This window comes from Pygoscelis adeliae, unplaced genomic scaffold (genome assembly GCF_000699105.1).
Source record: "Pygoscelis adeliae isolate BGI_AS28 unplaced genomic scaffold, ASM69910v1 Scaffold5, whole genome shotgun sequence".
Lineage (NCBI taxonomy): Eukaryota > Metazoa > Chordata > Aves > Sphenisciformes > Spheniscidae > Pygoscelis > Pygoscelis adeliae.
Window position 1 is genome coordinate 1,071,496 of NW_008824753.1, and position 20,723 is coordinate 1,092,218.

Below are 20,723 nucleotides of genomic sequence, written 5' to 3' on the forward strand. Positions count from 1 at the left end.
CCTTTACTTCCCTGCCTCGTCTTTGCTGCAGCATTACTTAAAATTATTCAGTCATATGAAATTGGAAAGTCTATTTGATCTAAAAAAAACCTAGAGGTGGGATGCCTGACTCTAAAGGCACACGCAGGGGATGCTCTGATACCTGCTTGCACAGGTCAGCTCTGCTAATAAAATTCTGGTATGCAATGTCTATCCATAGGAAGTGAGAGAAATCCTTCCAGGTAGCTATGGAGCAAACAAAAATGTTAATATTGGGATGAGCCACTTGGTCAGTATTCGCTCCCATAGCGATGCAGGCAACAAGAACCTCGGATGCTTGTGAATGGGGTGAGCTCCTGTGGGGGCATCAGCTCTGAAACCACCCAGCCTTCCTAGGCTCTACCTCGGGCAACACATACCCCTCCCTTACAACCCTCTCCAGCCAACACTTCCTCTCAAGCCCTTGGCTTTGTCTCTTGCATGTTAAACATCCAGGACTGCAAAAGATACACCACAGGGCTGCTGCTAGGTCAGGTGGCTGAGCATGAGAGGGAATGCCCTGTGTCCCTCACTTCTTCCAGCCCACTTCACAAACTGCAGGCTCCATGCTCTGCTTGGTTTGGTGTCCCTGCCTGACTCACAGAGCAGGACATGGTGTGAACGAGATGAAATACGTTAGGACTTGTTCTGTTTTAGTGCATGAAGGCTGCAAAAATAATCATGTTTTTCTATAATAAGAGGTTGATTAGCTCTTCTGTTGTTCAGCGGGTGCTCTTTAAAGAAAGCATCTCTGGACCAGCTGTAGCCTTAATTGAGGCAAATCATGGCATTTGTTTGAACTGCTCTACTTGCAGAGCTCTGTGTTTAGCTTACAGAAGAAGCTGAAAGATAGCATTGATCCTTCAAGACTGTGCTGTGTACATGGCTCCAACACACGCTGCCACCTGGGTATCTTCTAGGACCGGGGACTTTTGTTCTGAGATATTGTTGAGGCAGTGGGTCTGTCTGGCAATGACTGCAGCATGGCCCTGGCAGTCAGGGGCCAAGCAGTGTTCATCAGCCCAAACCTCTCCAAGGCTTTTGTGGATGAGCAGACAGCTGGCTGGTGGTGGTTGATCTCTCCAGAAGGGCTCTCATCCCTGATGGGCCTGAGGAAAAGAGAGAAACACTGTGGTGAAATTGCACTCTGGGTCTGAATATCTGCATTCTCTCCACCGGCTCTGCTGTCTCCTGCTCTGAAAACTGAACCAAAAGCTGCCAGGCCTGGGAGCAGCACAAGGCACACCAGCTTCCCACACCAGGCATGCACTCTCTGCCTATACTGCTCTATAGTGATTACGTTAATTTCAAAATCAAGGTGTCATGTCACAACTCCTCAGTTTTATTTCTTCAAAGAAGCAACATGATGCTAATCTTACAGTAAGCGCATTCAGAAATAACCATGTTTTGGTGCATGTGACACTTATCTAATGCCTACTTTATTTTCCAAAGCTCTTTCTAACATGAGTTAATGTAAGTTTCAAGGGAAAAAAAACAAAGTGGGATGTCAGGAACTTGTCCTGGGGTTTACCCGAGGAGAGTCTTGAACAAGCGCCACTACAAGAGCTCTGCAACAGACATGGCATTGGCCCTGCATGGGGAACATGGGAATGGAGCAGTAAGAACACAGGAAAATTCTGGGCTGTTATTCAAGAAAATACAAAATTTCCAATGCTCAAGCTATAAGGAACATGAGAAAATGTTTCATTTAGCATTAGATGTCAAAGGCAAATGTCAGCACAAATAAAAGGACTTCTTTTTACAGAACAGGCAGGAGACTCCAGAGACAACATAGAAGTCTGCTTTTTCCTGCCGTGAAGTCCCTTCTGTTTTCCCCAGACATGCTGCAGGCAGTGCTGCCGGCAGCACGCATACCTGATGCTTGTTGATCCAACAGCTGCTGGTCCTGAAATAGGCCTTTGCCGGCTGGTGGTCCCAGCAGGCTGGCACTGCCCTCGGGATCCAGAGGCAGCCGGCACGCTGTGCTGGCTCAGGAGAGCAAGTTCCTTGCCCAAAGGCTGGGCTGAAGTTTCTTGATGAGCCCTTGACTGGCATCGCTCTGTCCACTGCCTGTCCTTCTCTTGGCTGGGTATGTTTAGGCATCTTACCCTGTGGTTCCTCGTTTTCCAGGGTCTTGCTGCAACACCCGTTACAGACACAGGTGAAGGGCTTTTCGGAGGGTATGGAATTAGATAATGGCTTGGGCTGGAGAACACCGCACCCTCCTGAGCTTGTGACAAACCTGAAACAGGGGGGAAGCACAGTGATTTACCAGTTCAGCTTACTCCTAAATGACTGACCCAGTGAGTGAAAGGTTTCAGAGAATGCTGTGTGATGGAGCTGAGTGGGCAGATGTGTCCCAGGGCACACAGCGATGCTGGCCTTGTTGAATTGCTTCCTCTGACAGTTGGGGGTTTGGGTTTCTTGGCAGCCTCCCTGCCAGTACTGCTGGTGATGTGCCAAACACTGGAACTGCTCACGAGCCATGCACCGCTCAAGAGGGACAGACCAGCTGACCCATCCTCCTGTTCTCAGGCAGGATCATACCTGCATCATTTCTGGCCAGTGATTGCAGTGACTTGTTTTAAATACCTGAGGACTCCATCCAGCAATTTGAAAGTCAAGGCATAGGAATAATCACAGAAGATTGGATCCACTTTTTTTAAATCAGAGGCAGAGGTGTAAGAGTAAGATCTTGAGATTAGCCTTAAAATTAAGGAAAGTGCCTGACTGCTAGGGAAAATACTGCACTACATGCAGGGCTACTATCTGGCTGTTCATATTTTAGCCCATCTAACCCTCAGGTGCAACATACAGAGAAGAAAAATCTTGTTGCTGACTTATGAATATAACATGCATGCATATATGCTTAAAACCATTCTATATATAGCAGGGATCTTATTGCTCTTGTCTATTAAAAGAACGAACTGTATCTAAACACCTGATGTGCAAGGTCCAGGGCAGGAACACAATCTAAAGAATGTGCCACCAAAACCCAGGCCCAGAAAGTTCAGCTTTATAGCTCCTAATTGATGGGGATGTATTTTACTGCTTAGGTAACTACATAAAGCTGATACAAAATTTTCACTGAAAAGTTTCCATCATACTATATGCTTTAAAAATGTCTAAATTTCATATGGTTTTTTATTTGTTTTTAAGTAAAGACATCCTGAAAGACTGGTATGCCTGACTCAAGAGCCCGAAATAACACTCAACAACTTCCAAAGAGTGCAGATTATATGGATCTGATGCTGCAAACACTTTTACATAAGAGCAGTTTTGCTCAGATTGAGTTGTCCTTTCCTGGTCAGAAGGATTGTTTCCAGCAACAAGTCCTTCTGTGAGAAAATCACATTGGGCAGGACACACTTCTGAAGTTAAGTGTTGAGGTATTTAAATACCTCTCAAATCTTGACACAGTCTCAAGTCACAGAGGTCAAGCGTATTTTTAAACTGCCTTGCTGAATAAAGTCTATCAGTTGCTTAAGTTTCATCAGGTATTTGCTCTGCAAAACACATATGTCTATTAGTGACAGCGGGCAAAGGCTACTGTGATTGTGATTATTTGAATCTTGGTTATTATGGCCAGCTGCTTGTGATTTGGGATCTGGGTCATCTGCGTCCGTCCCCCCCCCCCTTAGGTAATACTAGATTTCAAACCATTCCATCAATCTTGTAACCAAATCCTAGCAGATTTGGTTAAAGATCGGCAGATCTATGCCCAACCATTCACTTGTATAGTCCTATAGGCATGACACTGGTACACCGTGAGATGTTATGGGCATTGCCTACTCAATCTAAAAAGATGATGAGATCGTAATAAATCATACTCAATCTAAAGAAATCATATTAAATCTAAATCTCTTTTAGAGAGATTAAACCTAAAGAAACCATGAGATCATAATCTAAGACTTCTGTGGTCACTGGACAATAGGCCATTCCTTTAGATTTTTCCAATCAGCTTCTGTTCTTGTTAAGGAGATATTGTTTATATTACTGTTAATACACAGAAGCTTTGAATTGTTTAATGATACTTCTGTTTTTTCCAAAATATATTATATTTTTCCAAATTTTAATAGATCCATTTTTTCCCTTGAAAGAAATGTAAAATGAAAACTCACATGCTAATATTTATTGAGGCAAAAAAAAGTGATTATTAACAATAGAAATAGATTAAAGTTGTACTTTTGTAAGCTCCTCTACTTGATATGTATTTGGAATAACCATTATTAAGGTTTCTAATATTCTTAAATAGGATATTCAACAAGCAGTGAAGAGCGGGAATTCTGCTTTCATTCATGTAAATGCAATTCCAGAGAGGTCTTTGGCTTTGTTCCTGAGTAGAAGAGCATGTTTCGTTTTTAAACTCTTTCCTGAATGCATCCCTTTGGTTGCATATCTTTCCAGAATTCCCAGTTGCCCAGTTAAACCTTAATCATTATCTCAGCCATTATTTCCATCAGTGCCAGCTGGGGTAAAATATAGCTCAGTTGGAACAACAGTATTTTAGACTCACCTAGCACTGCCATAAAGTAATGACACAAGGTAAAAGACAGAGGCACATCCTTCCTCTAGACTTGATGCTAAGCTGGTGTAAGATCAGCTTTGTTCCTCTTAATTCTATAAATCCATGCTGAAACATGTCAACTGATGGTCAACACAGCTGGCCGCCATGTTGTGCTTAAAAACTGGAATGGATTACTTAGGGTCTGGCTCTGCAATGATATTTTCAAATTGCTGTTCTAGAGCACAGAAGCCAGATCTCATAAAACACTGCAGTTACTAATACACCTATCTACAAAAAGTTAGTAGCACGTGTCACTACCCAATGCTAACCCTTCCCCAGAGGTTAGGTCCAGTACCTGAGGAAGACTGGGAAAGACAGGAGCGGCAAGAAGAATCAAGAGAAATCCTTTCAATGAGGTCCTCATCACAAGTCTCCCTCAACTCATCTTCACAGCTGTCAGTCAGGCTGCAGTCTTTACCCTCTTCCTCATCACTAAGAGTTACCTTTAGTGCTTGGGCGGCTTTTTCTTGCTGATCTGTTTGCAGGCACCTGGACAACATCAAGTATCACACCTTTAGTTAACCTTTGAGCTGTGAATATGCAGCCAGCCAAGCGCAGCTTGGGAAATTGTGATTTCCCACTTTCCTGGAGATATGGAAAATCATTCTAAATGGATCAGGCATATAAGCTGCCAGTGTCGGATTATCTGAAAGTGTCCTAAAGTTAATCAAGTGAAATGGGGCAGATTTAAAATACCACACAGTGAAGCAAGCTCAGAGAAATAAAGCCATTTTTACTCCCAAAAGAACCATTATCTGTCTATGAGATGGGGGAATCTCAGCATGGTGTTATTTTCCTTTCAGCCTTTCATTTGGTTATGTCAATGTGACGCTTGCAGAAAACCTCATCCACTTTCATTTCTTTCACTGTCTGAAGGTAGACACTGTCAGGGTCAAGAATGTCATACCAGTTATGAAAAGTCATTTCCTTGCTCTCGCTAAGCAAGCAAGCCCACCCTGTCTATGCTGGTCTTCAGCCTGCTCTAGAGGGAGGTCAGAGCTTCCCCCAGGTTTCTTCTCCCTTGCCCGCCCCACAGATGCTCCAGTGGGGGGGACTGATGGAAGGAGTGCCACCGCAGGGACAGGAAGGCAGGAGGCCAAGGCTATCCCCTGAAACCGCCACCAGGTGGCCAAAGAGTTTATTTTATTATTACAGCAGAAAATGAATGCCCGTTTTACTCCAGGACAAGATTTCTCCCGTGGTCTCACCGCTTGTGCTGCTCTCTCCGTACTTTCAGTTCAAAGAACACAACTTCCTGGTGCAGATCTCCTCCTCCTCCAGAGCCATAACGGTTTTCCGTCCTCATACTGCAGAGTTTCAAAGGGCTCACTGCAGGTGGCTGCAAAAATGACAGAAGTTATCTTGATAACCTCAGGAGCTCTCCCCAGCTCCATTTCTAGATTGTGGATTTTAGAAGGCATCAAAGTCCACCGTTACTCCTGAGTTTTCAGATCACCCCTCACCATTTTCTTGCTCTTCAGTTTTAAGAAGCCCCATGCCCCAGTCATGTGCACTGTTACAGCTTGAGGAACTCAGGGTGCAGTAACAAAAACGTTGATTTATATCTCACTGGTGTATAAACCTGTATATGCTTAATATGCCAATAAGCATATTAAGACCAGTATCACAGAAACTGCATCATTCAGCATGTGACCACAGTCCCCTTCCACATCCTAGTTTATAACACACAGTAACTCACTCAAATGTTCAAATTTGTTTCAGAAAAGCTTCCAGTGCTCAGGCAGTGGCAGCAGAGAGACAAGGGAGGGACACATTTTTTCCAGCAGTTATTTAACATCTGCTGTCAGCATTAAGTGAGGCTGCTGACAGCGCATCCACGCAGGTGTCCTGTGCATGCTGATTTAGCACAGCCTGTTTAAACATATGCACGTGCATCCGTGCCATGTTGAACCTCAGGGCCCACAAAAGCTAACCATGACGATGCAGACTGCACCCCCTTACACACATGGGTAGCCTCTCACTAAGTTACCACCAAAATGAGCAGGCTGACCTGCAGGGCTGGGGTACCACCCCACTGCCAAGAGGAACAAACTTTGGCTTTGTGTTTGTTTAGTCAATAGGAACGGCCTTGAAGCATTAGCGATCTGACTATTTACACCAACATCAAAGAAACACTGCTGAAAAAAATCTTTTGCTTAATAGCTGTTGTAGAAATACCATCAAATTTTGCAATCCTGCCTTGCACTTTGCTCAGCCAGGATGATAGGAAATGTGCTGCCAGCAGCTGATATGTGATTTTCACGTGTTCCTTTACAGCTGATGGTTAATTGCTACTAGCACATGGGCACCTTTGTAACATCAGGGCAAGAGACTCTCCATCCTCCTCAAGGCCAATTGCATGTTGGGAGTGCTTTTGGACTACAGAAGACAGCGAGCTGCCACAAGCCACAGTGGGAGTTGTTTATCACAGGATTTATGGAGGTCACCAGGCAGGAATATGAAGTATACAAGAAAAACATACACCTAGCTTTTGCCTCCTTGCACGAAGGGCTTTGGTGGGGTTCCCACATATAACTTGACTGAGTCCTAAGAAAAAAGGAAAAAAGAAAACATTTTACTCCAGCGTTTAACAAATAGTGCTGTCTTTGAAATCAGTCAACATCATTTCCTATAGACAGGAGGATGTAATATTTCATGGCGTAGGTTCACAGTGTCAGCTGGCATGGCCTGACACTGCTGCTAAGAGGCAGTTTCTCAGTTTCTACCAGAATCTGTCTCCTTCTGCTCCTGCCCTGCCTCCTCCACTGTGCTGGTCCAAACATTTGTGTGGTCATATGGTGAGTCAGATCAGGGAACAGATCCAGATTTAAACTAAATATGCTTTTTTGGGTTTTTTTTTGTTTTGCTGGGTTATTTTTCAGATAGATCTTGATCAGAATCAGGTTCCCCATGTGGCTATGCAGATGCTCTTGTCAAAACAAGAGACAAGGCAGCAAAGGGGCAGGAAGAAGCAGTGAACACTGGGTGAAACTGTTTCCATCATCAGTAGTGCTAGCTACCTAAAAGTGCATGTGAAGTTATGGTCTCATTCCCTGGCAAGCTGTACTCGGTTTTCACGTACTTTCCAGAATGTGCACTCAGCTGTTGACACTGCATTGCTTCATCTAGTTCATCATCCTGAGTCCTACCTACAGCAAGGAACTGAGGCAGGCCTGGCATCTGAGAGAAGCAGCCCACAATGCTGGGAAAACAAACACCATCTTCCTATCTAATCTGCACTCTATGGGCCGGTGGAGTTGCACTGTCAAGGTCTTTCCGGGAGCCAGGGAAGGATATCTTGGGAAGTGCCAAATATTGTACCAGAAGTGAAAACCCTTTCCATCCAGCTGTCCCCAGGAGCTGCTAACTTGGCAGTACTTCCAGGTGCCCAGGACACGAAGGGCAGTGGTATGCCTGTAGACCAGGTATATGAAGTCAAGGAACTGACTCCTCTTGCTGAGGGACCCGCCCCTGGAAACCCAAAAGAAAGTGCTCATTGACAGCAGCAATGCTGCTGCAGTGTGAGACTGCAGTACACATAGTTTGACCACATGATCCAATGGGGAGTGAATGTGCATCAACACGCCTTTCTAGAGGACTACCTTGGACCACATTCCTATGACTGAACAAGATGTGCCCCAATGTGTTCACTTAAGAGTGAGCCCCAGCTAGGCTGACATATAGAGAACTGAGCAGGACAGCTTTTGATGAGCTGTGAAAGGCAACTTCAGCAAGGAAGCACCATTGCAATATGGGGCTGTCAAGAGGGACAGCAGCACATAATGCATGAGGGTGAGGGGCTGAGGAGGGAGAAGGACTTGCACCTTCTGCTGCACGGGGAAATAAAGGAAAGCCCACGCTAGAGCAGGTGAGTCCTATGGATGAAAACATATGCTGAACCTGACGTAGCAGCAGCATGGGTGGGTGGTATTCAAAGCACCCAGGCTTTCATCAGCAATAACATTCAGAAGGAGGTGAAGGTGTGGGAAAGAACAGGATTAAAACCCATACATTACCATGTGTCAAATCACTGGAGTCATCTTCTGGAAACAGCTCATTAGAAACAGTGGGATCTGGAAGAGGACAGCCACCGTACAACAGGTGGGCACTGCTAGATCTCCCTGCATCAGCAGACCACTGCACAGTTCCAGGTCCGGAAGTTGTTGGGGGTCTTGGGCTGCATCCAGCCTGCCTGGCTACTGCCCCAAGATACGGATCTAAGAGAGAGGTTTCGCTAATGTAAGCACAGTTGGGCAAGGCTTCAAACCACACCATCACCGTACGCTGCCAATACGGTGACTGCTGCTGCACACTTGGAGCTGTAGGGGACAGAAAAATCTGTCATTGCAGCTACAAGAAACATGCTGGAACTGGTCAAGCCTGGAGACAGTGGGCTTCCTGGTGCTGCATACAGTCCCCTGTAGCTATCCTCTGCAGACAGCAGGACCTGGAGACCCTCAACTAAACCAAAGTCCCTTCCCACACTCCTTCTGCTCCTGGGCACCATCACCACCCACCTCTGACTGCCCCACAGGTGAACCTGGATGTGTCCAGGGCTCTGCTACTTCCCCTGCCTGCATGCCTAGGGTAAGAGTAAGCTGCCTCTCATTTGCTGCCCACCTGCCTGCAGGGGAACCACTGCAGGCTTGCCACAGGCACAGTCCAAGCCCCCAGTCTCAAAATTTATTGCCCAGGCACAACACAGATGGTGACAGCCACCTTACCAGAGCTATTAGTCAATCAGGCCAAACCACATACCAGGAGTTATGGAAATCTGGGAATGGCAGTGATAGATTTTTCCAGTACTGCCTCAGAGACATACTTCTCTACCACAGAAAGAAAGGCGAAAACTGAGTTTTCGTAATACTACAGGGCAGGGTGGATTATACAAAAGCTAGTGAAGGCAGACAGAGCCTTGTCCTCTTACCTGCCCAACTGCCAGCTGTCCTGGGAGCACAGCACAGCTGTAAGAGCAGCATGTGCAGCCAACAACCCCCAGGAGAGGGAATTTCATTTCGGTGCCTAGATGAATAGCATGCTTTGTGAAGTGTTGAGCATCTACCAGCTCCACAGTGGAGCAATCAGCTCTGCAACAATATGGCCATTTCCTTAAGAGCTGAGTGTTAGGGACCTTTAAAATATTTTGGCCATAGTTGCTAATACAAACCCATGAAATACACAGTGTGTGAAAAGTACCCGAGTCAACACTGCTATAGGAAAGAAAAAAATATGGGTATATCTGAACCTGACCATATGAGCTCATCAGTTTAGAACTGAAGGCAAGAATATAAGTCTGGTTACACTAGGAAACAATATGAATTCACAATTTTGTGCTCCATCCCTACTGTTTCTGTCAGCCCACTTTGTTAACTAGTTTTCTGAACCATAGCTGATGTTGCCAAAGCAGGATCACTGAGGGATCAGATTTTAATGGATATTTTCCCTACCGTAACTACTATTACAACTAATGATTTGGACCCACAGGGATTAAATAAATGACAAACGTATGTACTTATTCCAAAACAAACTAAATTTTTAATGGAGTACAGTTGGCAGGCAAACCACAACTGGGGGGGCTGGGAAGCCAACTGCATTGCTCACACTAATGGGAAGCAACAGGAGCAGTTATAGGAAATACTTTGTAATATTTAATGGTATGTGGTAAAGTGCATGTAGTATGATACATAAAAGCATGGACGTCTGAACTATAACCAAAGCTATAGGCAAGGGGACAAGATTTATTTTCAAACCATTTACTCTCTACTAATGAATGTAATGGACTTAATCACAGAGGTGAAGAAAATGGAACAGATCTATTATAAGACCATGCAGTCTCAGTTGCTGGGATGTTACTACCATTGAGGGGTGGTGACCAAATTGCCTTTCCTATTTTGAAACTGGAGTAGGAAATCCTGCTACATCCATGCTACATGGGATTGACTGCTACCATGGAAAGGGCTGTGAACAGCTGTTGTTGAAACATTCCTTTCCAAGCTTTGCTTCTTCCCGTCATGCAGAATGAACGCTAAGTACAGACTCCCAGCTACTGCTGGATTTGCTTGATGTCCTAGAGGTTGTCTGCATTTTTCTGATCTTGATGCCCAGCTTAGGACAGTTTTCATTTAAATCTGCACTGTGCTGAATTCCAGCTTCCTCACTTCCCAAGTGAAGAAGACAATGTCCTTCGTCTCTTCGCTATAATTAAAAGTTGGCTTTGAAGAGGCCAGCTTGCTCTTCATCTTTCTTCTTCACACTTCATAACCTGAAAAATGAACCCCGATAGGAAACCTGACATACCTAACAATGAAATGCCGCCAGCTAAACCACCTTCCTTGATGGATTCCTTGATGATTAGCCAATCCTCATGCATCTTCTTGGAAGGAAGGAGAGTAGTCTGGCTTGCTGGTATTTCATCCAAATACTCCAAGTGGGGAATAAGTTTTTTTACTTCAGCTCTGTAATTATAATCTGGTTCCTGGAGAAGTTGAGAAAGTGGTCACTTGAACACTTCGTTTAACAGACTGTGGACTTCCACAAGCAGCACAGCAGTGTTCAATTTGTATGACTGCCACACAACTTGAAATGCCTTCTACAAGGCAAACCTATTCACCTCATTGAACAGAAATAAATACAGTCAGGAGTTTCATTTCACTGTGCCTTCTCCTCATATAATTTCTACTCAAATCGATTGTGAACATGTCCTGAGCAGTGCAAACACATGCCCCCCACCCAAAGGCTCCTTTGTTGTTTACCCACTGATGACTTTGGCATTTGTCTTTGTTATATTATGTGTAATGTACAAAAGTGTAGAAGGCCACTGATGCCCATGGAAAGCCTGGGCACCCTCAGCATTCATCCAGCCTCTCTCCCTGCTTTTGTAATTCTCTGGTTGCTGCATCAATACTCAGGTGATAGGAAGACTTGAAAATGTTATGAGTGTTGCTACAGCTGCTGATGGAAAAACAAAGAGCATTTCCATGGATTGTGTTTTTAGGCACACCCATAAACCAGCTACAGCAAATGAACTGCACTGATTTTCTGGGGCAGTTTTCAGGGGTTCGGTGTGCGATTTTATACACTGTTAAATGTGATGGATTACTTCAAAGTATGTTTTCTTCTGCAAGAGGTCGCATGCCAACAGCAGTTGCACAGAAGGCTAAAATGGACTGCACTTGGGTTTCTTTTCTGTGTGCTAGAAAAACAACACGATTGCTCCCAATGCACATGGACTCAGTGTGACAGCCATGGGGGAAAGCATGAGTGCAGCCCCCTCCTGCATGCGTGGGTGGAGCTGACATGTTAAAAAATGATTCACAAGCACATGCCAATGCCTGGGGACCTCTGAGCAGCAAGGCCAATCCAGAACAATTACAACTGTGCTCAGAGGACACTGCGAATTGGGCCATTTTGGTGGATTCCGGCAGCTGAAATACACCTTCATATGGGACCTTCATCTTTGGGAAAACTTAGCAATACCTCAGGGCTGACTGGGTCGTGCTGCTTTGCAATGGGAATATTTTTGGTTAAAATAGTCTCAGATTACAAAAGGCAGCAAAAGGTATGGCAATCTTTTCTACTTAAAGAAAGTATAAAGCAAGAGTGCACTGCTAGTGGCAGAATATGAATGGACAGCTACCTACAAATCAATTGCTTCATCCAGATAAATGTTATGCTTTTCAAGACATTGCATGCATTATTAGAAACCCCCACAAAGCCAAGTCCTCATTCAACACAGAGTTGTCACAAACAGAAATCTTTCTGTGGGACCTGGCTGGCTGCATGCTCCCTTCCTCTGCACGATGCAGCACCGAGGCTGGCAGAAGGAACTCACCAAATAAAGCGTGTGTTTGTTGTTGTTAAGAGGCAGACACTAAATTTCTCTAACAAAGCCTTTAATCTTAATTTAGAAAATGAGTCAACCAATCGCCATGCTACCCCATACCACATGTAATCTGAACAGTGCCTGGGCTACAGCCAATTTCCAGCCATGTCCTGTTGAAGAGAAGCATCATGTTACGCTCGTGTTACATTACTGCAACAGAGACTGCAGAATTTATCATCAGGTTGTTGCTCTTGGTTTAGATAACAGGGGAAGATGAGCTCATCTGAAAATCAAATTACAGAGAGCAAACAAGCCGTCTGAAGAAAAAGCAGTAAATTTAGCTGGACCATTCTTTAGATTAAAAGTAAATAAATAGGAGAGCTTTTACAGAGCTGTAGCAAGGGCTTGTAGTCTTACAAGAAGGAGCTTGAGGAATTAGAGCTGGCCATCTAGGGCGCACCAAAGTAAGCCCACATCTATTCTTTTCTGTATTTCAGGTGACTTTTCTATACCCTGAAGAAATGCAAACAACATCAGTTGAAACCAAGAAGTGACAAAGCCCATGGAGAAGCTCTCAGCAGCTGAGGGCAGGGCCAGCTTTGTAACCACCCCAGGGCTGAGCAGCTTCCCAACACAGAGACTGGGTGGGAGACTACAGTGAACTTACAGTCTGCCTCCGTTACAGCTCAGTGTAAAACATACTGTCATGCAGACTCCCTCACCAAATTCTGGCTGGCATTTGAATGTAACTACTTGCACAGGAGTAGAGACAGTCATTCAGTGTGGAGAAGAGCATTAGGGCACACCACCACATACCACTCCTCTTTGAACTCCCGTTACGTGACGACACGCAGCAGCATCCCAAGGACTGATTTCCTCAGCTAAACAAATCAAGGGCAATCTGACATTTCTCCGTTACAAGTACATTTGAGGACTGAAGATGCCAAGTGAAAACTACATCCTCCAAAAATACCACTTTTGTAGAGCAGGAACGACAAGGGAGTAGAAACAAACTTTCTATGCTGTTAGGACATACTGCACCATTTTCATGGTAGGAAGCTATGATAAGGAAGTGTCAGAAGTTGTATTTGTCTCTGTGGGAATAAAAGAGTAAGTAGGCATGCTTTGTCCATCAGAAGCAAGGTGTGCTTCCTTACTGTAGGAATATGTTTTTTCCTCTCATGATTGTATCTTCCATAAGGGAGAAATGTTGATGGAGAAATCATTTTGGTTATAAATAATTACAGGTGTGGTCTCTGAAGTATGCTTCTACCAGTTCAAAACAGAAAGGCAAATGTATAATATTTTCTTTCGGATTCCAGAGAGAAAAATTATGATAGCTAAAGCACTACCTTCTGTGGCTCCTTCTACTGAGGGATATGATCAAGCCAAAAATTATATCTGAAAAATGCTAATAACTCATGTATCTAAAAAGTGCGAAGATTTTAAATATGCGCATATCTACTACATGATTGAGTTTTAGTGATAGCACCCCAGTTTTCAAGTCTAAGTCCAGGACAAATATCAAACCCACCCTTTTATGCAAATTAACGGCATGGGCATGATCACTTTGAAAAGCACAACAAAGCTATGGAACATGGCACAGTGGAGTCACAGCACCAGTTCCTGCTCTGCTTTCTAACCCGTGTTATCAGCTCTTTACGGTGCCATTGGGGATTGCACCATCCTTTAGTGAGTGCTGCGTATTGCATACCTATGTGTGTGTGCATAGGCCTGTGACCTTCCAAAAGACCTGGATGACAATATATCGTGTGCTGGCCATAAACTGTCATCTGATGATATGCGTTAGACATTATGTGACCAAAATGAGGAACAGTCTTATTTGACCAAGTTTTTTAAACTCTGATTTTCCTCCAGATACCTTTTCAGTACATGCTAAGATGCTTGTTTTTATATCCCAACAATGCTTTTTTTTGAAGCAGGGGCAAATGAAAGAGAGTAATACAGCCCTGAGACTGTTCATGTAGAATTAGATCTCCCTTACTTTTCTTGTTGAGTGCCCTAAAACCCAAAGCAGAGCATGTATTACTGTATTTTCATCTTTGTGACACAGAGAATCTCATGCCCTCAACAAAATACCTCCGCAGAAATGATTTTATCATTTCAGTACATAAGAGGTGAATCACTGTATTTTGTATCTTCAGCTTTTGCTGAAGATCTTTTTGGTCATTTCATTTTAACCTTTCAGGGGAAAGGACAACAAGCAGTTCCTACAATATAGCTTTTCCTAGTTATTTCAAGCATTGTTTTTCTGAGGGTTCAACTTTTGAGCGTGGTGGTCCTGGAGCACTTGCTGTTGGACCGGAGAGCCTCCAAAAGAAATGCAAAAGCCCAAAGACAGATATCTAATTGAGACATTGCAATTGGCACATCTTGTAAGAAAAATATTGGCTACTTTCTAACCTGCTGCAAGATTCCTACAGGCTAGAAGGATCCATACAGCTGGGGTCCATGCTCTCCTTGGTCTTCCTTTAAGATGCCTGTTTGCACTGCAAGCTGGGAGAAGACAGAACAGCTGTATGGCTCAGAACAGCTGATTTCTAGTTTAATCCCATTCTCACAGGTAAGAAGGAACTCATCGTAAGGAAACAGGCCTGAGTCTTTACTAGCACTCCTTGTATTTCATTTGTGCTCATCTTGGAGACATCATAAAAGGACAAAATCAACAAGAAATGAAAGATGGGAAATGCATCCCATGTCATCCCTCAGAATGATACAATAGGAAGATACAGAAACTTTTCTCATTTCCAACTCAAACTAAAAAAGCACTGCCAAAAATTAACACAGTATGTGCAAACCAAGTCCTCACCTCTGCAGATTCTGCATTTGGCTTCAGACAAATAAGGTTTCCCTCCACTGTCAGGTGGCTCAGCTTGCAACAAAGTCTCAGGTACTGCATCTGGTCAATGTCCTCAATATTGTTCCCTTCCAGGTCCAAAACCTCAAGGTGATCCAACCAGGTCAGCTGGCTCAGGTCAGAGATATTGTTGTAGGCTATGTAAAGTTCCTCAGCAGAAGTAAACAGAATAAATATGTAAACCACAGGCTTGCACAAGTAACACTCAAGCTTTGCAAAATGTTTTCTAATATTTGAAATATTACATGGCACAGCATGAAATTAGCATGGAAGTGAACATTTTTCAAGCGTGGCTGTTGCCGCCTTAAATAACTAGGGCTAATATGGCAACAAATGCTATGTTGCATTAGGCATCTTCAGGATCAGACCTGAATGTTACACCTCATTTAAAAAAAATATTACTGTAGCATCTTTTAAACTAACACATGCAATTCAAGGTATCCAACCAAAGTCCTTTAGAAAAAGGGTGAGGAGAGAACAGAGACTACAAGTAAAGAGAAGAGTATCAACTGAAGATAGTTTTAAGATGGTCATTTGGTAGGACACATCTATACTTACTTTTAGAGAGCTGCAGGAAGAGATCCCATCTAAATCTGAGAGGCCACAGTGAGCCATCCACAGGACATGGAGATGGGACAAGGTGGTTCCAAGATCCCTTATAAAAGAAACAATTCAAGCTCTATTTGAATGCATGAAGGAACTCAAGACTTGCTTTCTTTTTCTAAGACTAGGCCACTGCTACTTCCTTCAAATCTCACATTGTTTACAAGAAATATAATTAAAAATATTTTCAAAAAATATCATCATGAAAGTGTTAAAAGGTGAAGAGTAAAATTATACCCCTCTCTACCTCTCTCTCTCACAGACATCTTTGTTCTTTTATGACAACATGTCACCCCAGTTCAGTTTCATTAAGATTCTTCCAAGAGCTACATCATGGTAATTCTGTCATAAATAGCAGGTAATCACTAAGAATTAAGTGAGGTTTGCTTCTGCTGGCATCATTTTCTCTACGCACATAACCCAAATTAACATATCTGAGCTGATTGCACAGTGGTCTCACTCTGTCCTCTTACGGAGTTACCCTTCTTCTGATTTTGCGGTTGAAAGGAATAGCACTCTTGCCAAATAACATTTTTTGAATCAGCAGAAAATTATAATCCTTTCCATCCTATTTTCCTATCCTTTAGGTCTAGCAAAATATAAATAAAGGATCATTTGTATGAATTCCAAACTTTCTGGTCCTAACCCAGAAAAGCACATACTGACCTGCTTAACTCCATGTGTAATGTTCCACTAACATTGCAACAGAGTGCATAATACAAAGTTAATGCAAAATGCAAAAATGGTGGCAAATCAAATTGGGGGCTTAACCACCTTCCACCTTTGGTAACATTAAGTTGCATAAAGCTGCTACTCAAACATAAACAAAATGCAACACTTCATCAAATCCCAAACCAACCAAAAGCTCAGAATTCTCTGTCTGAATAATAAAGAACTAAACAACGGGGAACTAAATACAAGGACGGTTTATCAGAGGAGGTAGAGACTAGCATGGAGTTCACAGAATCACAGCAACAGTTGAGGTTGGAAGGGACCCCTGGAGGTCATCTTGTCCAAACCCCATGCACAAGCAGGACCAGATGCCTAGGACCACATCCAAACAGCTAAAACAGTTCTTAAATAGAGATTCTTGGACTTCAAAATTGTGGATTAGCTATCTTTTATAATATACATAATAATAAATAATATATACTTTAATGCATTGTCTAGGGAACATTGCAGCAGACGAAAGAATACGGTCACGGGGCTCCTTTTGATCTTGGAATAAAGGTAACAGTTCTCTTAACTCATGTCCTCGTGGACCATGAGGAAAAAAAGCAGCTTTGCATTGCCCTCTGAGAACCTCTTGCAGCTTTGATGCAGCTTTGCACCAAAAAACCCTACAGTCAAATTGCCTGCTTCAGGGATACTGCACAGCCAGCCCGCCCAAGAGGTCAGGAAGGAGTGCTTTTACAAGTAGGGATAGGCGTATTCTTGTCTGTGTTTTTTGTTGTTTCTCCACCATCTGAACACTTGGGAAGGGCCACATCAGGAGAAGGAAGACTGCATAAGGCTGAGTAAAGGATAGATGCATGGAAAAATATCCCCAGATGCCTCTCTCCTGCAATTTGCCAAATACAGGGTTGCATAGGGGTTTCTAGGGTGAAATCAGGGATTTTCACCCCTCTGCCTTCTGGGGCATGGTTTGTCCATGGGCATCATTCAGACGTATCTCACTTCATCCATCTTCTACCACTGCAGGGGCCCCAGGCATTGGGTGCCTCTGAGCATCTCTTCCCTGGATGCCGCAGATTTAAGTAAGGTCATGATGGCTACAACATACAATGTGTTTATGTAACGTTTTATAGCCTTTGGAGTACAAACAGTGCAGCTGATCTAATGGCCAGAACAAAGCAAATACGAAAAATCTCAGTCACACGACACATCTCTTTCCGTCTAAGGCTACTCCTCCTTATAGGAGAAAACCCTCAACTGACATAAACCACAACTCCTCCACCAAATTTTGTGCATCTAGGCAGCTTGCCCATACTGACACAGGATGTTGCTCTCTAGTACAGAGACACAAGGATAAAGCCATGCACACACAGAAACTCCCTTTATGTATAAACAATACGGTTCCTTCTGCGAATTTGCTGCAAACTTACTTTACCTCATCCCTTAGCTATCAGGGCAACGGGGAACACTTGCCATTGTTTCACTGTACCTGTGACCAGATAAGCCCCTAAAAAGGTGGAAGTTTGTGACATTGCTTTCCAAGTACTCATTCAGATTTGTCTGACCTGAAGGATCGTAATGTCCCTATATGTCATCACATCCCCAGCCTTGCAGAAGATCTTCCTGGGACTATTTACGTTGTGCATATTTTATAAATAAAACAAACACCAGTTCTAAGGCTTCCTTAAGGAACAGATGCCTCCCAAAGTAATATTTACAGAAATTTATTATTAAATTTGCAAGCTGCATGCCTATAATAAGAAAGAAATTAAATTAAATTACAAAAGCAGAACCTACCATCAACCAAGGCCAACACATCCATAAACACAAATACGGCATTAGGAGTAATGTGAAGGAATTACATTGCTCATTTCACGACCCACTTCAAGCACTGATGAGTTTTTCAAATTTCAGGCTAATTTTGGTGCAGAATTTTCTTTTCTGTAAACCACTGAACATAGGTAAAGGAAAGCAGTCACTCTCGTTTTTGTATCATTGAAACAAGTGTTTCTGATAGATGCTCTGTTTATTAGGCCAGCAAAACTGAAGACAATCCTAACCTGATTACTTTACATATGATATGGTAAGGTATGATTAATGAATTTTATTTTTTCTTTGTCTTGTACTTCCTAACTGAAGCTCTTTTGCCACAGAAGGAGCTTTCAGTAATACGCTTGTTCCTAACGTTTCTCTGTCAATATAACGAATGCCAAAACAAAGCAATGGATTAATTCCCAAGCAGTTTTACACAAGACCCCGAGAAGAAACAGCTATCCCTTCTACTGCTAAAACCTTGATCACTTCATGCATTTTGAAGGAGCAGTCCCCTGCTCCTATTCAGAGGTCAAAGGATCCCAGAGTTAAATCATATTTCCCTCTGTGTGTTATGGTTTTCAGTTCCAGGGCTGGCTATGGCTAAACCCAGTGCACACAAACGGGGTCAGTCCCTGCTCACACTGTCTGCTAAGTCACACACAGCACGTATTCACTATGAATTATTAGCTAATGAGTCTTCAAGCATTCTCCTGCTGCAGACACCATCAGAAGAAGACACTAATTTAAATGACTTCTAAAACCTACTTACCTTACTCTCCACAATTTACGCTGCCAAGTGCATAGTCTCAAATCCATTCCAATTTCATTCATGGGTTGCAGCTCTGACTCTCCTACAGCTAACTTTGGCGCAAGTCAGGAGTAGCATGTTTAAGGTTAATACTAATCAAAGTTGATTAGTATTAGTATTCTAGACAAAGGAATTAGGTTGTGTATCCCATGTCTTGGGTACTTGCAAAAGGCATAACTGCTGCGTTTTTGCAATGCAACCCACTGTTTGATAACAGGGTCTCATTATTAAAAACTGCTTATACAGACACTTCAGAAAGGAAAAAAAACATGGAAGCTAATGGGAACTGGTTTCTTACATGGCTGAAGTTGGCTGTCCCAAGCTCACCCTTAACCCATGAAACAAGATACTAAGAAAGCATGAACTTTATTGCAGTAAGTGTTTGGTATCACTTGGCCCACTTTTGCTGTCTATACTCTATTTCAGGAAAGGGAGCTAGCAAGCCAAGATATCTTCGCCCCCTGCCCCCCAGGAAGAGCACTCCAGCTCTTAGGGAGAGCAAATGACTGCCGTCCCTCCTTCCCTGCTACTGTAGACAGGCAGCAGTGAGGGGTAGAGTCAAAAGGACTTTTTTCTCCGCCCAGCTCTGACTGCAGAACTTCGCTGCAAGTTAAAGCCAGGAACAAAGGTCCCCTTGCTGACTCTGGGGTCGTGCTAGCTTCTGGAGGAGCCTAAAATTCTGGGTCATGCAGTCACATTTTGGCCCTGCAGATCTTTACTCCTCCATCTGTAACAAGTCATCTCCAGTCAGAGATGTTATCATAGCAAAGTACATCTGCAAATATTTTATTCGGTAACTAACAAACTAATCTTTTGGAAGCTGTGTGAATCACGCTGCAGCATCAGAGAAAACTCCCTCATTAATTACTATACAGATAATTGCCCCCAAGAGCACAGCTGCTGTAAGGTGAAACAGCAACGTAACTCAAAGCAAGCTGCTCCTGACAACCGCATGCACCTGCATTTCTGAAAATACTTCTGAAATATTCTGGCTGGTGAGAAGAGAACGTAAGAGCTTGCAAGAGATGGGAGTGCCTCCAGGTCTACTGCATCTGGCACGTCCACCTTGGAGGGGGTCAGAGCAAAGCGAGGAGTTGTGTGAGCATGCATGACTGCCATGTGCATGCAACTGTGCACACATGTATGTTTTCATTTATGTTAAGTGCAGAGGGTCAGATCAGCCCAAACCAGGGAAATGCATCTCGGGACTTTTTAACGAGAAATGGAATTAATGCACTCTGATAATAATTTAGCAGGGTAAGTTATTTTAATATAATAATAAACTCTTAGTAACAATTTACCAGGGTAGTAGGAGAGAAAATCCACTATAATTATACACATAGTGTAACAAAACAACCCTGCAAAAAATAATCATTGACTGAGACTAAAATTAATGAGATGTGATAGAGATCAGAACCCTCATGTATTAGGCATGATAATACAGTCATATAGAAAACGACAGAATCTATTCCTAAAATAGGATAGAGAATATGATTGAGAAGGTTGACAGCTGAAATAGGAAAAGGATGAGACATTG

The 20,723-nt window shown here is 43.2% G+C and overlaps 1 protein-coding gene across 1 annotated transcript in view; it reads right to left on the minus strand.

Annotated features, from left to right (window-relative positions):
• Positions 1 to 934: 934 nt before the first annotated feature.
• LRRC56 (leucine rich repeat containing 56) overlaps positions 935 to 20,723 on the minus strand; it is a 54,986-nt gene continuing 35,197 nt past the window's right edge. Inside the window, exons 4-12 of the mRNA XM_009323433.1 lie at positions 15,844 to 15,940; positions 15,238 to 15,435; positions 10,874 to 11,060; positions 8,602 to 8,784; positions 7,068 to 7,132; positions 5,794 to 5,924; positions 4,881 to 5,074; positions 1,894 to 2,260; positions 935 to 1,127 (exon numbers count right to left, since the gene is read on the minus strand). Of these exons, the coding sequence (XP_009321708.1) occupies positions 935 to 1,127; positions 1,894 to 2,260; positions 4,881 to 5,074; positions 5,794 to 5,924; positions 7,068 to 7,132; positions 8,602 to 8,784; positions 10,874 to 11,060; positions 15,238 to 15,435; positions 15,844 to 15,940 (1,615 nt within the window). The remainder of the gene's footprint in view (positions 1,128 to 1,893; positions 2,261 to 4,880; positions 5,075 to 5,793; positions 5,925 to 7,067; positions 7,133 to 8,601; positions 8,785 to 10,873; positions 11,061 to 15,237; positions 15,436 to 15,843; positions 15,941 to 20,723) is intronic.